The sequence below is a fragment of the Fulmarus glacialis genome, unplaced genomic scaffold, assembly GCF_000690835.1.
Source record: "Fulmarus glacialis isolate BGI_N327 unplaced genomic scaffold, ASM69083v1 scaffold3579, whole genome shotgun sequence".
NCBI lineage: Eukaryota > Metazoa > Chordata > Aves > Procellariiformes > Procellariidae > Fulmarus > Fulmarus glacialis.
The window spans coordinates 359-14,842 of record NW_009235023.1 but is presented as its reverse complement, the minus strand read 5'-3'; the positions used below and the strand labels follow the sequence as shown (position 1 = coordinate 14,842).

The following is a 14,484-nucleotide window of genomic DNA, read 5'->3' as shown; positions in this document are numbered from 1 at the left end:
GCTGAACCTGAGGCAGGCAAACAGCCCAAACCAAAGATGAGTGTTTTTAAGGACTCCAGCTCCATCAGTACAGAACATACAGTAACAAAACAACATCTGCTGGGCTTCAGAAATATTTTTCCTACGGGTTTTTATTGGCATGCCCTGCTTTTTTTTTCAAAACAGTGATGTATTTTTTCCTGCAGAATTTTAAAATAAAGCCCAAACTAAGTACAAATCTCCGCATTCCTGGACCTTCAAGATAAACTATCTTTTTTTTGGCCTGGATACATGTTTCCACTTGAAAACGGAACCTGACTGGAAAAAAATGGGAGCCAAGCAAAGTGTCATCTGGCTTCAGGCTGCACGAACCGCCTTGGAAAAGCCGACTCCGTGCTGTGAAATGGCAGCGTTAGAGAGCGTTCCCCTCTCTGCCTACCTAGGAAGCTCTCCATCCCACGGTGCACAACTCCTTCAGATGAAATTGCCTCTCCAAAGGAGATCAAGACCCAAACCTGCACTCACCAGAGTGATGCTGGAGACCGTCACCAACCCCCAAAGCTATATAGCAAATGTAAACACCAAATACCCAGCGCGCCTGGGCTGCAGAAACATTTTTACAGCCATTGAAGATCGAGAAAGAGACTTACCACTTCTTTGATTTCAACCTCGGGGCCGGGTTGCGGGGGATGAGGAAGAGGGCTCTCATGGGATGCATGTCACAGAGAGCTGCAACGTGCAAGAAGAGGCATTAAATACAGCACAGCGTCTTGCAGACCCCCCAGGCTTCCTAAAGAGTCTACATGCCCAACTGGAGCAATCCAAGTTTCCTCTGAAGCCACAAGACCTGCAGGGCAGGAGGATTTGCAGTGACAACCCCCTGCAGACGCTGGCCTGGCAGCAGCCTGGAGCTCAGGTGAGAGCCGATGTCCCCAGCCAAGCGGCGTGCGTGTCCCCAGCACCGCAGTGGCAGGGGCTGGCGGGGGACACCTGCGCTCCTGGCAGCTGCATGTCCCCAGCACCCTGCCAGGTGCTGACAGCAATGGTCCCAGAGCATGGTACAGCTGCACCAGTGCTACGCTCTGCTTTATTTACTTGCATTTACCAGCATGCAAGGATGGTCCCAGGATAACGCTGAAAAACCACGGCAGTATGACCCCCACAGAGGCACCAGCTGAACCCAGTGTGCTGCAATCTGTGTCACTGCGGAGGCTGGCCAAACACCAGCGCTGAGGAGCACTGTTTTACCTCCTTCCAGTCCTCCACCTCTTCTTTGCATGTATTTTATTTGAGGAAACTGAGTCCCAGAGTGCTTAAGTGGCGTGACGGGAGTCACGCAGGGTGGTGTGCTTTTGCTCACTGCCCATCCTGTCCCCGGGGCCACGCTGCCCTGGCAGGTTTGTCCCCATGGACCCCGTGAGCTCCATCTCAGCGAGCCCAGGTTGCTTGGGAAAAGCTTTGCGTAGGGTTTCTTGCACAGAACCGAGCGCGAGCTGGTGCTCAGCAAACCCCAGCACGTTACAACCCAGAGTTAATTAAAGCAGAGCAATGCCTTTACTTACGGGGAGCGCCTTCCGCCATCTCGATGGCTGTTATCCCCAAAGACCACAAGTCACTCTGTAAAAGAAAGCAGTGGGACAAAAGTGATGCAAGGGAGCATCGTCACAGCAGCGGGCACTGGGCGAGAGGGGAAGCGTAGCTCTCCCCAGCCCGCGGGGCTCAGCCCTGTGAGCTGGGTCTCCACGTCCTCTGCAAACCCCCAAACCCATACCTTAGGAGCTTGTCTCATCCTCCTGCCATGTGTTGGGCTTTAGAATAGGCTCCCAACCCCGCTGTTTATCCCAAGATTAATTTCAAAACCTTCAAGGCATTTTCGGTGTGGGACACAGCCACCTTGCTGGGGCACTGCTCCCAGTAGCTGTAGTGAGGACATTGCCTGGGGAGATGCTGATGACCTGAAGGTCCCCTGGTGAGGGCATCTTAATGAGGCCTGTGCACTGATGAATGAACCCCCAGCTCCTGGACAAGCTAGTGACACACTACTCCCCAGCTTCACGCCTGGGGTAAGCAGCAAACTTGGCTGCTGGCTCCCTGCTTACAGCTGGGTGATACATCCAGGGATTTGATACAGCTCCATAGAAAACATAGATTAAAAACATGAAGGATCTTGAGATACCTCAGGAGACTCTTGCATCACGGACTGCTCACTAAATGGAAGCCTGAAAAGTGGCATTTCGCCAGTGGAAGGAGAAATGGGCACTTTTATTTACCCTGTTCCCAAGCCCTGCTCAGCCCACATGGTTGGCTGAGTCTCATGAATGATCAGAGCACGCAGTACGCACCTATTTGGAAAACTCTTTGATTTCATACTTGTATCACTCTCTTCCATTTTCTCCCTTGTAAACAGAGACATTTACATCCCCAGCTCCCTGCCAGAGAGCAGTGGTGAGCTCCCCTCCAGTGCCTCCTCCCCACCCCACCCCACCCCACCATCACTAATGAGCTGCGGCTGCACCTCTAGATCTGGTAACGAGCCCCAAAGGACGGCTCGGCTCTCCTGGACAGCAGCGGAGGCACAGACAGTACGTGCCCAGCGAGAGAAAACGAGTACCTTCCCTAACGGCACTGCTGCAACTTGGTTTTGGGCAGAAGGTGGCTAATTCATTATTCTGGACACCATGTATAGGGCTGCTAATGATTCACAACCTAGCACCCGATGCAGCGGGAACAGGTCCTGGACTAATTTTGGTGCCTTCACCTGAAGCACAGCCTTTGACACATGGGCAGAGGGCTGCACTCCCCGCAGGTCTCATGGAGATGGCTTTGCCCCCCAGTCCTTGTCCACCTGCAGACCTCACTGGGATGTCTGCTCAACCTCAGGCTTCTCTGGGACGTCAGTGCAAAAGCCGTAATGCCAAAGTCATGGTCCATCCCATGCTGATGGTGAGTAAGAGGACCTACTCTGCCAACACTAGAAGGAGACCTGCTTGAAATGGAAGGGCAGCAAGGGCAGAAGCTGCAGGTGCACTAGACCAAGCCTGATGCTTCGTAGCTGCAGCTGATGTTTGCTGGAGACCAGCTAGCATATCAAAACCAGTCAATGTTGTAATTAGATATATCTCAGGGTGGAAGGGGTGAATTCTGCCTTCCACCCTTTCTCCTGCACCTCCAGCTCTCACATCTTGCTCTCCCTTCACCCTGCTCTCTGCCACATCCCTGCAGTCCCTCTTCATTTCTCCTCTTCCTTTCAAGAGCTTCCCTTTCCAAACCGCCTCAAGCCTCTAAACCTGCCATTTAGTGAGTAAATCCCAGAAAGGTTGTTTTTCCCAGCACAGAGCCCCAAAAGCTCGGCCAGAGCTAGAGAGCGCCTCTAGGGACCACAAGCACCTTCTCACATACACCAACTAGGAAAGACAACTTGGATTTTCAACTTCAAGGCACTTTTCCTTCTTCTTAACTCAAGTTCTCCCTTAACAAATGCCGCCTTTGCTATACATCTTTGTACCTACTTAAAAATTCTCTCTTGAATCTTATTTCCAGCTCTTTCGCAGGACAGCCTCATCCATTCTTTGTTTCTGGTCAGTTGGGATTTCTGCCGCATACTTAATTATCGCAGTCTTTCCCCATGATTCAGCACACATGACCCCTTCCCTTTGGGTTGCTGCTGAACTCCTTCCAAATTCCTAATGTGTCTTTCCATCTCGAGGTGCACAGTATTATATGCAAGCTGCCAAGTGATCTTAAAGCTGGAGCAGTATAGAAAGGGATTATCACCTCCCTAAGTCTCCCAGAGAAAGCAGAAAACTCAGCGGGAAGCACAGGTTTTATAATGATCTGGAATTCAGGGGTTTTTTTGGGGGGGGGATTATTTTTGAGTCTGAAAAGCTTTTCAGTCCATCCAGCAAAAAGACACCGTGCTAATATATTTGCATTGTCTTGACTTGGGAAGGGAAGCAAGCTTCCTTCCCCCCCCCGCCTTTCATTCTAAGCTTATTGACAAGATAACTCTAAAGAAAAAAGGAAAACCGGCTGGGGGAAAAACCAACAAATAACCTCAACAATGTGGGGTTTCTATTTGTTCTTTTTTAAAGTGGTTTATTTTTTCGAGGAGGAATTTACTGCCTCCTTCCATAGATTACACAGGCATCTCTTTCTGGCTAAGAAAACAGTGAGATCAGAGGCTTTTTGTCCAACAGATTAAGCCTGCGAGGATTCCTTTTTTCACCCTATAAATCTCATCTTTTGTATTCACTATTTTAAGCCGGTCGGCTAAACCTGAGAGCATCTGATTTGCATCCCTTTAAAAAAAAAAAATTATCATTTACATTTCCCACACACACACACTTCAAAGCAAGAGCATCAGGTGCAGGGATGTGATCCGGAGGATGGACTAATGTCCAGTGGCTCCCACATCACCACGAGCGCCGAAAACACCCTGCAGTGAGTGTGTCGGCAGCAATCAGCCTTCTGTTTCGTACCCCCAGCCAAGGGAAAACGGTCAATGCCAACTTCAGAGATGCAAACGCCCGGCTCGCTACAAGCATTTGATCCTTGGGGACAATAGAGGGATTCTGGTCCTGGCGCTTCTGCGTCAGTCAACAGCATATTAAGTGCCCTAGTTATTCTGGAAAGAGAAAAAACCTGAGGGATTTCTGTGGGTAAAAAGTAGCCAATGAAGATATCAGTCCTTTTTTTAAGAAAATAATAATAAAAAGCTGTGATTAATTAGAGCGTTGCAACATCAGAGCCAGGCGGCTGTCAGTGGAGAAGCGGCGAGAGCAGCTAGCGTGGGCTGCAGCCCTGCTACAAAGCGCTGCCATCAGCAGAGTTGAGGAAACGCCTGTTGTAATTGGTTAATCAAAGAGAATTAAGTAATTGCAGATTAAACTATTTCTACATGTCCTTATCATTAACGATTTATGTAACCCAGAGTCTGAACTCAGACTGGAAAGCTGCTCTCTGGAAAACCATCAGTTCAAAAGTTGACTGATGCACTTAAATAGCTGCAATGCCAAAGCATCGCTTGGTTACTTAAAACCCTTCATCTCTCAAAAATTTCTCTGAGTGATTGGCAATTGCACCCCAAATCGTACCACGATGGTGGGCTGTTCTACTATTATATTGTAGTGTCCTACTGCCAGAAAGCAGGTACCTAGCTCCACACCAGAGGGTCTCAAAGTCCTTTTTAAGCATTACCTTGTAAAGTGACCTCTCAGCATGCACATGAACAGAGGCACAGCAAGCTTTATACATGTCTCAGCTTCTCCCCCCAAAGCCCATGTGTCACTGTCTTGCTCTGCTCTCTGGACACACTCAGTGGACCTTAGGGGGTTTAGAGGTAGAAATTCAAGTTCTGGATGCTTCAAAAAACCAAGGGACAAAAACCAAAGCACATTTCTACAGATGTGTGTCCAGAAACTTGCAGTAAGGCAGAAATAGAATAAAATCTATTATTAAGCTCTCCTCTCTTTAAACATCGGACCTTGCTGTAGTTTGAACGGGCAGGTGGGACTCATAACCCTCCTGCTGACCTGTTGTGTGGCACGGGGCTCTGTGCCACATTATAACTCAGCAGCAATGTTGTGCTGCCACCGATCCAAAAATAAACTTCAGAGAGAGACATGTGAAAAGTAGGTCAGCCCCCCAAACGTCTGATTGTGTGGCAGCCTTCAGATCTCCCTGTGAAGACCAGCCTGCAGGCCAGAAGATGTGATTTTGCCCTTTCTGACTTCCCTCCAGAGTAAATAGAGCAAATACAGCATGTTTGACTGTAGTATTTAAACATGCAGCTCTGAAAAGCAGGCTAGCAGGTAGGAAGCCTCCGTCTGTCACCTTTCCCAGCATGGGGAAAGACTTCTTCACAGTAAATTTGGATATGTGAACAGCACAACAAAGATTCACGTTGGACCTGAATTGGCATCTCAAAACCCAACAGCCAGAAAGCAAGAGGAGACTACGCTGCCTGTCAACATACTCTGCAAAGCAGCAAGAATATACTAAATTCCTGAGTGCTCGAGTTCATGGTACTGGGGCATAAAATCTGAGATTTTATCTTATCCAAGCACCTTCTTCAGATGTTTATGATCACAACTCTCGTTGGAAGCACTGATAAGTGCTGCTTTAATTCCTTGCCTACATTATCTGTGGACGTGCTGGACTTTGCAAATATGACATCTGTAATGACTTATAAAAGAGTACAAAGATGCTCGTTTAAGTACCTTGAAGTCGTAAGTGGCATCGGGATTTTCATCGCAGGCAATGACCTCGGGGGCCATCCAGTAAGGCGTTCCAATGAAGGTGTTTCTCCTGCCCACCGTTCTGTCCAGCTGAGCGCTGACACCAAAATCCACTATGGATCAGAGAGACAACAGGGCATCGTAAGGTCAGAGAAAACCTGAGCAACTCTTCTGTTGACTGTAAAACATTAAATTTATTCAGACCAACTTCTCTACACAGTCAGGAGAGAAAGACGGGGTCAGAGACATTCCTGTTTGATCTCTGCTGGGATCAACAGAGGTCAATCAAGAACGAACCTGATCATCTGATGTCCAGGTTTTGTAAGAAACCCTGTGCCTTTTCCTCCTTGCCAGGAGGCAAGGAAAAGAAATCACAGCTCCTCATACTAATGAGAAACAAGGTTAGCAACATGAATAAGCAGCAGCCTTTGTTCTATGCTTTCTCATTTGAATTAAAGCCTGCCAAATATTGGTAGAAGCCTAATTTTTCTACCTAAATTCTTGCTGGAAATGGCAGAAATGCGAAAGACTTAAGGAACTAAGGGCCAAGGACAAACGCCCACAGGGAAATGTCAAACAGGGAGCTGCAAAATGAAGCAAAAACTGATGAAATCAAATCAATGAGAGAGTACTCTATGGTCCACTAAGTTCACTTTGCGCAACACACTGGTTGGAGCTTTGCCCTGGAGAATTTCCCCTTGGAGGGGAATCTTCATCAGCATAAAGCCAAACGAGCTGGTGATACCATCTGTTAAGCTGGGGTTTTATTCTGCTGTAAAGAGAGAGGAGAGGCATGGGAAAACAAGGCTTGCACCTCATTTTACCAGTGTAAGGGCTATTTCATCACTAGCATGAATTAAAACGCACAAATACAGCCTTAATAACATTGGTGCTGGACACCTGCGGATATCAACAAATCATCTCTGCTGATCTGCTGTCTTCCAGATGATCTTCACGTGAATGCCTGGTCTTCTCCAGGATGACTAACATCGCATATGAAATTCAGAGTAGTTCTTGCAAATTAAACTCTCTCCAACAGATTGGCTTGGAAAAAAATCTGGATTATTGACTGGACTATGATCCTGTAGGACACTACTATGAAGGTGTGAGGGAACAGCCTTTGATAACGGCTGGCGATGCACAGAGGCCAGTTTTCCATCCAGTGCGTGAAAAAATGGTCTTGATTGCTTAACCTGTATCTGATGGCAGAGCTGCCCAAACTACCTGTCTGAACAGAAACACAACTGCAAGTACATCTTTCCATGCAGAACTTGGCCATCAACCACCGGCAGTTTATTACACGGCACGTGGTCAATACCCAAGGTCATGTTATTGAGGCTGGCACAAGAAAAAACAGAGTAGCTCTTAGTATCCATCCCCTTTCTCCAAGTCATGTACAAGTCAGTTTTGCTGCTTCTCTCCAGCCAGCCCACTTGCAGTTTCCAAGAGCTCTAACCCACTCTTACCTAGTTTAACTTCTGCATTTTCCGTCAGCAATACATTCTGTCCCTTGATGTCTCGATGAATTACTTTGTGCTGGTGTAGATGACTCAAGCCCTGGAGAATTCAGAGAAAGGTTAGAGGAATCCAAGTTCAAAGCATGTTATTTTCTGACATTCCTCCTCAACCAATTACGCTCCAGAAATGAAAGATTCACAGCTGGAGTTAAGCACTTGAGAACGCTTTTGTTTATCATGTGTTCAAAATTCTGTCCTATGTCACACACTGGGAGGACATGCCCAGCAAGCGAGACGCCCGCCGACAGGCTGTATGTGCTGCCGTGGGTGCTCTTCATAGCAGGAGACAGGAACCATCAATTCTATAGGGATTAAAACCAACCTTTCAGTTTCTGCAGGAACCCATATTAACCCAAATTCCTCCGTATCTCTAGACATATTTTCCCCCATGTGCTCCCTCGCCTTAGGGAGCCATCTCTGTGGCAGAAACAATAGAACAATTTTGTCTCCTTTCTGTATTTCCATCATCCAGAAACTGAAGAAAACAATTATCTTGTTATATTGGTCCAATAAGCGGGACTTCAATGCACTGATAAGCTTGTATTAAAAAGGCTACCATGCAAATACAAATATTGTAACTTGCACACATCCCTAATGGAGGTATAGCTCAAATTGAAAGCCTGTCTCAAAGGCTAAAGGTAAACTAGCTTTTCTGTTGTGCTTTTTTATTAGCTCATTAATTTCTTTTTGCAACCTACATTTTTATTTCATTCACTTATTACTTCAGTTTCAAAGTAACATCCACCTATATTGCCAGCTTCGTAAAAATATGGATTACTTCAAAAACTAATTTTGCATTAGGTTTACATTTCACTTTAAACATTCATATTTGAGGAAGAAAATAATTTCTGCTATCACTACTGGTAGTTATTAGTCATTTTACGCTCATTACCTTGGGAAAACACCATGGAATAGATTACATCTGTACGGGAGCCCTTTTTTAGCCATGTTATACCCGGTCAGAGGCACCTTTGTGCACTGGAGGCAAAGCAAAAATTTCACTGAATTTCAAAAAATCCTTTAACAGCGCAGGATCGAGCCCCATGTTAGAAATACAACCAGTCCTCAACGTCTGAACCAAGAATGAGCCACCTTCTGCAGCACAAAAGGTGGGAGCCTTTCATCACCTGAAACCCTATGGAGGTCACCAACCAACCGCCCCAACGCGCGGCCAAAACGCGAGTGATGACACGCGATGGTGGCCCTGGGACGCGAGTCAGTGGCTGGGTTCTGACTCACTGCCAGGGTCTATTTTAAGAAGTAGGCTCACAGAGCTCAGACATTTAAAATAAGCCCATGTAACTGTGGTTTCCTGGCACTGCAAGCAGTGTCCATACAACTGAGTAGCTACAGTGCCAGCGTCTTCTGCACATCGTGTTGACACGGACGGTGGCATCCAGGGTCAACAGAGAAGTGCTGTGTCACCCTAGACACCAGGCAGCCTCAGCAGCGGTGTCAGACATGGCCTTTGGGAACAGTCATTTTGCCTTGTTTTCTTTGAATGGCTCTTTTACAGTTTTCCTTCACGTGCCCGATTTTTCTCTTTTCTCCTGAACAAAATCCCGGTTCACGGAGTAATAGATCTTAATGTCGAAGCAACCAATTACGATCACATCATCTGACCTCAGTTGTGCAAAATGCAAGCAAGCCTTTGCCGAAGCTGCCATCTCCCAGTACATGAAACTCTGGTGCGGCCCATTTTAAGACATTCCAGTCAAACATTTATCTTGTGGGCATAAAAGCTGCAGCATCCTCATTAAAGCCAGAGACATGTGGATTTAACAAAACCTGGGGTGCTTTTTAATCATAAAGATTCTTTCCACCGACTTCATTAGTCCTCACCTTTCTGTTAATTGAAAATGTAATTCTAAGGTAAATAAATCTTTGCCCTATTAATACTAAAGGAAATTATATTTTTGTTAAAGGAAAAAGAGGGTTAAAAGTCAGGGAAGTAACAGAGCTAAAGGCCATTAAGCAGGGCTTATTTATTATGCATCATACAAGCACATGAATCATTCATGCCTACCGGCACCGAAGAGGCTCCAGCGCATGGCAACGCGGCAGCCACGAAACCTGCAGAGCCAAAGGCTTTCCGTGTCCCCCGAGCACCGAGTGCGATACTCCAACAACCCCCAACATTTAGCTCCCTCTGGACACGTACCCGTAAAATCTCTCTGCAGATGTAGGCAATCCACTCCTCCTTCAAGGTGTTCCCCTTCGTGTTCTTGATGAGGTCGGTGACAGAGCCCGCACCACAGAACTCCATCACCAGCTGCCAAAGGGAATAAAAATGCAATTACTGCAACGACACCGACAGCATCCTCCGGGCTGCCCGACTCAGGGTAGGACCCCGACGCTGGCAAGGCAGCCGTGGGGCCACCGCAGTGCTATGCAGAGCCACCGGGACATAACCTTGAGCCTATCAACTTTTAATCCATGTGGGTTTTGTTATAAACATGAAACAATAAAAGGCTGGAAGGCTTGAAAGGCTTGTTGCTCTCCAAAAGGATAGGAACAAGAAACAGGAATCAGTCCAGTGCTGAAAATCAGCAGAGGAAGTCGGAAGCTTTGAAATCTCAGACCTCACCACTACATCCCCTACTTCATTCTTATGATCAACCTTTAGGATCAACAGCAATACAAGCAAAACTCTACCTCTTGCGTATAAGTTCTTCAACTCTGAAAATGTGAAGGCAACAAGACAGATGTTCGAAAGCTTCCCACAACCTTAAAAAACAGGTATACTTATCATTTTTTTTTTTTTACCAGGAGGTCTTTGCTTTTGACCACTTTTTTGAGCTGGAAACCTTTCTCGAGGGCAAGCTTGCCGTGCAGCTGGAGGCTCTCCAGGAAAGAGCTGGTGTCGTACCGCTCAGGTTGGTTCACATGAGACTGGGCACCACCGCTTGTACCACTTCCAAAGTTTCATAATACCAAATATAAAAGTACAAGGATCTAACCCGGGCCTGAGCTTAATCTTGTCACTGAGCAACTGTGAAATAAACCTTATAAAAATAGCACGGGATGCAAGTCTGCCTCCCAGGGACATCACGGATCCCCAGGACGTGCAGGAGCCGTCTGCGTGCTCCAGAAAACCAGCACAGCCCACAAGCCTCCTCCAAGACCTGTAGAAGTGTTTCTCTCAGATGTAAAACCACGTTTTCCAATTAGATCAGCTTGCTACTGAAAGATATTCCCTTACAAGTCATGCCTTGCCAGATTCTTCAATGTGCATGTTTAAAGTTTCTTATCACGTGAAGCTTCCACGGCATTTAATGTTCTCCAAGCAAGTGACATCACTTTATTAAAAGCATGGGCCAAGAGAAGAAGAGAAAGAAACAGCAGAAGGGTGACTTCTAACCAAATCACTCAAACGCAATGATTTAAAAGACTATCATAAATAAACGATCATAAAATCGACAGAGTACTGTACTGCTATAAACCTTCAGGTTAAATAAAATACTCGAGCAGACTATACCTTAGTTGGCCTTGACCATGCTCCTATCTTTAGTTTTGATATTAAGTTTCTCTTCTCTTCCTAAACTGACAGCTGAAAAATTCTTTGTATATCCCTGTTACGTCAGGAAACCAGCTTCAAGAAAGAGATGCGTGACTGGCCAAAGTCTGTCCTGTGCAAAGGCAAGGAATGCTGCTGCAACGCTTGCAGCTCTTCCACCCCAGCAGCAGACCAGCAACCCAGCTGGGTCACTGGGACACAGCGTAAGTCATGGGTTACTCATTGCTCACCAAACAGGGAATAATGGAACAACTGGTTTCAAAGTCACTTTTCCTCTCTTTCTTCCCTTTGGACAATTGACACGTGTAAGTGTCTGCACATGTTTCTAGTTAAATGAAAGTTTGGGATACCACGGCAGCAAGCATCTAAAGGAAAACCCTGGAGAGCTAAGCCAGCCACAAACACTTTCCAACCCAAGAGGCTGAGCCTCTCCAGTCCCCTTCCATGGAAATTCATCCAAGGCTCTCACCAGGGTTTGAGGCAGGAGGAAGGGCATGCTATTCTGCGTAGGGCAATCACAACGCTTAAAAGAAGATGGAAGAAATCCCATTAAAAGTACACAGTGCATCCATTAATTTGCCAGATTATCTTTATGGAGCTGGCAGTTCACTCGGTCCTCTACCCTGTCCTTGAATTTCCATAGAGCAAAGATTCATTTTGCACCAGGAGGTGAACAATATGGCCACCTGCTGATGTATCCCAAATCTGGAACTGTGAAATCTCCTGGAGATTAAAGAAAAAAAAAAACAGGGAGAGGGAAAAAGAAACTCCCACAGGGAGCGTTTCCAACTCGGCTTTTTAAGAGCTGCACAGTCCTGTAACATCCACAGGAAAATATCCAGCACCGGCAGATCTCTGGCAGTACCAGCAGGCTCCGGGTCCCGTTGGGCAGGGGCCAAGGGGGCCCAGCAGTGCGCACGTGCTGCGAACAGTAAGGCGCTTCCCAAAAGCTCTGCCATGAGTTCTCCAGGAAAACGAGCAGCAGAAAGACGACAAGGCTGCCCGGGTATCCCTGTCCGCAATGGACAGCTGATGGACACCCAACGGGAAAAAACACCGTTTCCAGAAGGTTTGGATGGAACGGGAGGAAAGCTGGCAGCACGCCGCTGCGGCGCTTAGCAGCACTGCAATCCTCTTCGATTCTCAGATGGAAGGATGCTACAGAAGTCCCAGCTACAGCTCACACAATGCAGCCTCCAAAGGGAGGAGAAACAGATGATGTCTAAGGAGTCACACCGGCAGGCCAGGTGAGACCTCACCCACAGCACTGCGTGTCCTGCTGGGCGACGGAGCCCAAGAACGAGAAACGCACAGTGGAGCAGGTACAGGAAGATGAACAGGTCTTCTCAGAGGACCTGAGGACTTGTTCAGCCAGCCAGGGGATGGATGGCTATGGGATACGATCGGAGTGTATATTGTCAACAGTATGGACAGGTAAGCACCAGAGAGGGAGAAGAACAAGGTAGATACCGGCACAGTATCAATATATCAACATCCTATGGGTATATTTAAGTTGGAAACCAACAAACAGCCTTGCAGGAGAAAAGAAAAGGGAACAAAAGTTCCAGCTGATTTTAGGACAGAGCTTAGCATACTCAGGAAAGGCTTCAAATGGCACTTATAGTAAGATACTTTCCTACCAGTCCCATGACTCTAGGTGAGTGCTTTGCCCTGCACACACTTGCATCATTACCAACCTCGTTAAAGGATGAAGTCGTGATGGGGTAAGACAATAAACCTGAAATGCAGATCGAATTTTTATTAACCTTAATTAAAATTATCATCAAGATGGGCTAAAGGTAAGATCATCTTCTGAAATTTAATTTGCAAGGCCATTTATCGAGGAAGTATTTTTAAATACAGTTCATTTAGCATTTACTTAGCTCTTCCTATAGAGTGACAGCAAACTTCATAAGCAAGGCAAATTCAGAAGCAGCAGCTGTAAATCTCTGTGTCCTGCTGTCTCACAAATTTTTTGTTTAAAGAGTCTTTGCAGCTTTCAAATCAACCACCACCTTCCCCAGTTTGGGAATGGCCAGTAAGACCTCTGTTCCCATTGCCGAGGTACGTTACCTGGAAGGGCTCAAACCTGAGCATCCCCAGTACAGAAACCCCAATTCCGGCTGATGGTGAACCACTCCAGCTTGTCCAGAGGAACCCCTCAAAATCATCCAACTCCTTTATTCTGCAAGTCAAATCCTTCTGTGTTTCTATTCCTCACCCCACAGACAATTTGACTTCTCTTTTACAGAAAACAAACACACAACACCCCCAGGCTGAATGCTGCTGGAAATCCTTCTTCCTGCCGTGTGTGTAAACAGAACCTGGGTGCAATGCAGTCCCGTACGCCCAGGCCACCCAAGCCTCCCAGCCCACCCCACAGCCCGGCTCCCTTGCAAAAGGTCCCTCATCACACACATCGTGGCACCTGGAGCCAGGGATGGAGCATTAAAAAAAATACAGAAACCTTCACGTGGTGGATCAGCAAAGCTGATGGCCATTTCAGAAACAGAAATATTGATCGAATTGGTATTAAGCAACGACTAAAATATTCCGTAGCAAGATAAGCACAGGTTTTAATTGCCTGTGTCGGTGCTACAGCGGGAGCAGGCTGCGATGCTGCAGCAGCACGCCTGGGCGGGAGCAGCAGGGCCAGCGCTGCTCCGCGCTCCGCTCTCCCCTCTCCGACAGCAGCATCAGATTCCTCTCGCACATAATAAATGTTTATTTATGTTCATAAATAAATGACCTGCCTGGCTGTGCCCTGCCCGCACGTCCCTGCATTTTGAGGCCAGCCAAGCAATTCCTGCCCCTTAGGGAGCCGGCGGGCAGCTGCCGCCACGGGTCCTGAGCAGGCTGCAAGCTTTGGGCTTAGGGACGGCAGCGAAAGGAGCTGGGCTCACAGCCTTGCAGTGTTTACAGCACTGACATCACTTTGAAGAGGAGTGAGAATGAAATAGCGTTGGCTTACTCAGCCAGACAGCAGCAGAAAGCATCTCTGCTAACCCCGGGCTCTCGGTTGGGGGCCGGAGGAGCAGCCCCGCTCTCCCCCGCACTCCCCCGGGACTGCAGGGCTTGGAGGGACTAGAGAGAATTACGGCTCAACGTAAAACCGTCCCCTCTCAAATGTTTAATGATTTAATTCCTGTGACGTGAGGTATCAGCAACTACCCAGAAATATTCTTCAGTGCCTATAAGCAGGTTAAGAGCAATCCTGCTCCGAGCTGCACAGGTG

At 47.2% G+C, this 14,484-nt stretch overlaps 1 protein-coding gene across 1 annotated transcript in view; it reads right to left on the bottom strand.

Moving 5' to 3' along the window:
- Window positions 1-10,004, bottom strand: part of LOC104082625 (traf2 and NCK-interacting protein kinase) — a gene marked incomplete at both ends in the record, with an annotated part of 16,968 nt that extends 6,964 nt beyond the window's left edge. Inside the window, 5 exons of the mRNA XM_009585826.1 lie at window positions 630-708; window positions 1,542-1,596; window positions 6,198-6,328; window positions 7,682-7,772; window positions 9,894-10,004. Of these exons, the coding sequence (XP_009584121.1) occupies window positions 630-708; window positions 1,542-1,596; window positions 6,198-6,328; window positions 7,682-7,772; window positions 9,894-10,004 (467 nt within the window). The remainder of the gene's footprint in view (window positions 1-629; window positions 709-1,541; window positions 1,597-6,197; window positions 6,329-7,681; window positions 7,773-9,893) is intronic.
- Window positions 10,005-14,484: the final 4,480 nt, after the last annotated feature.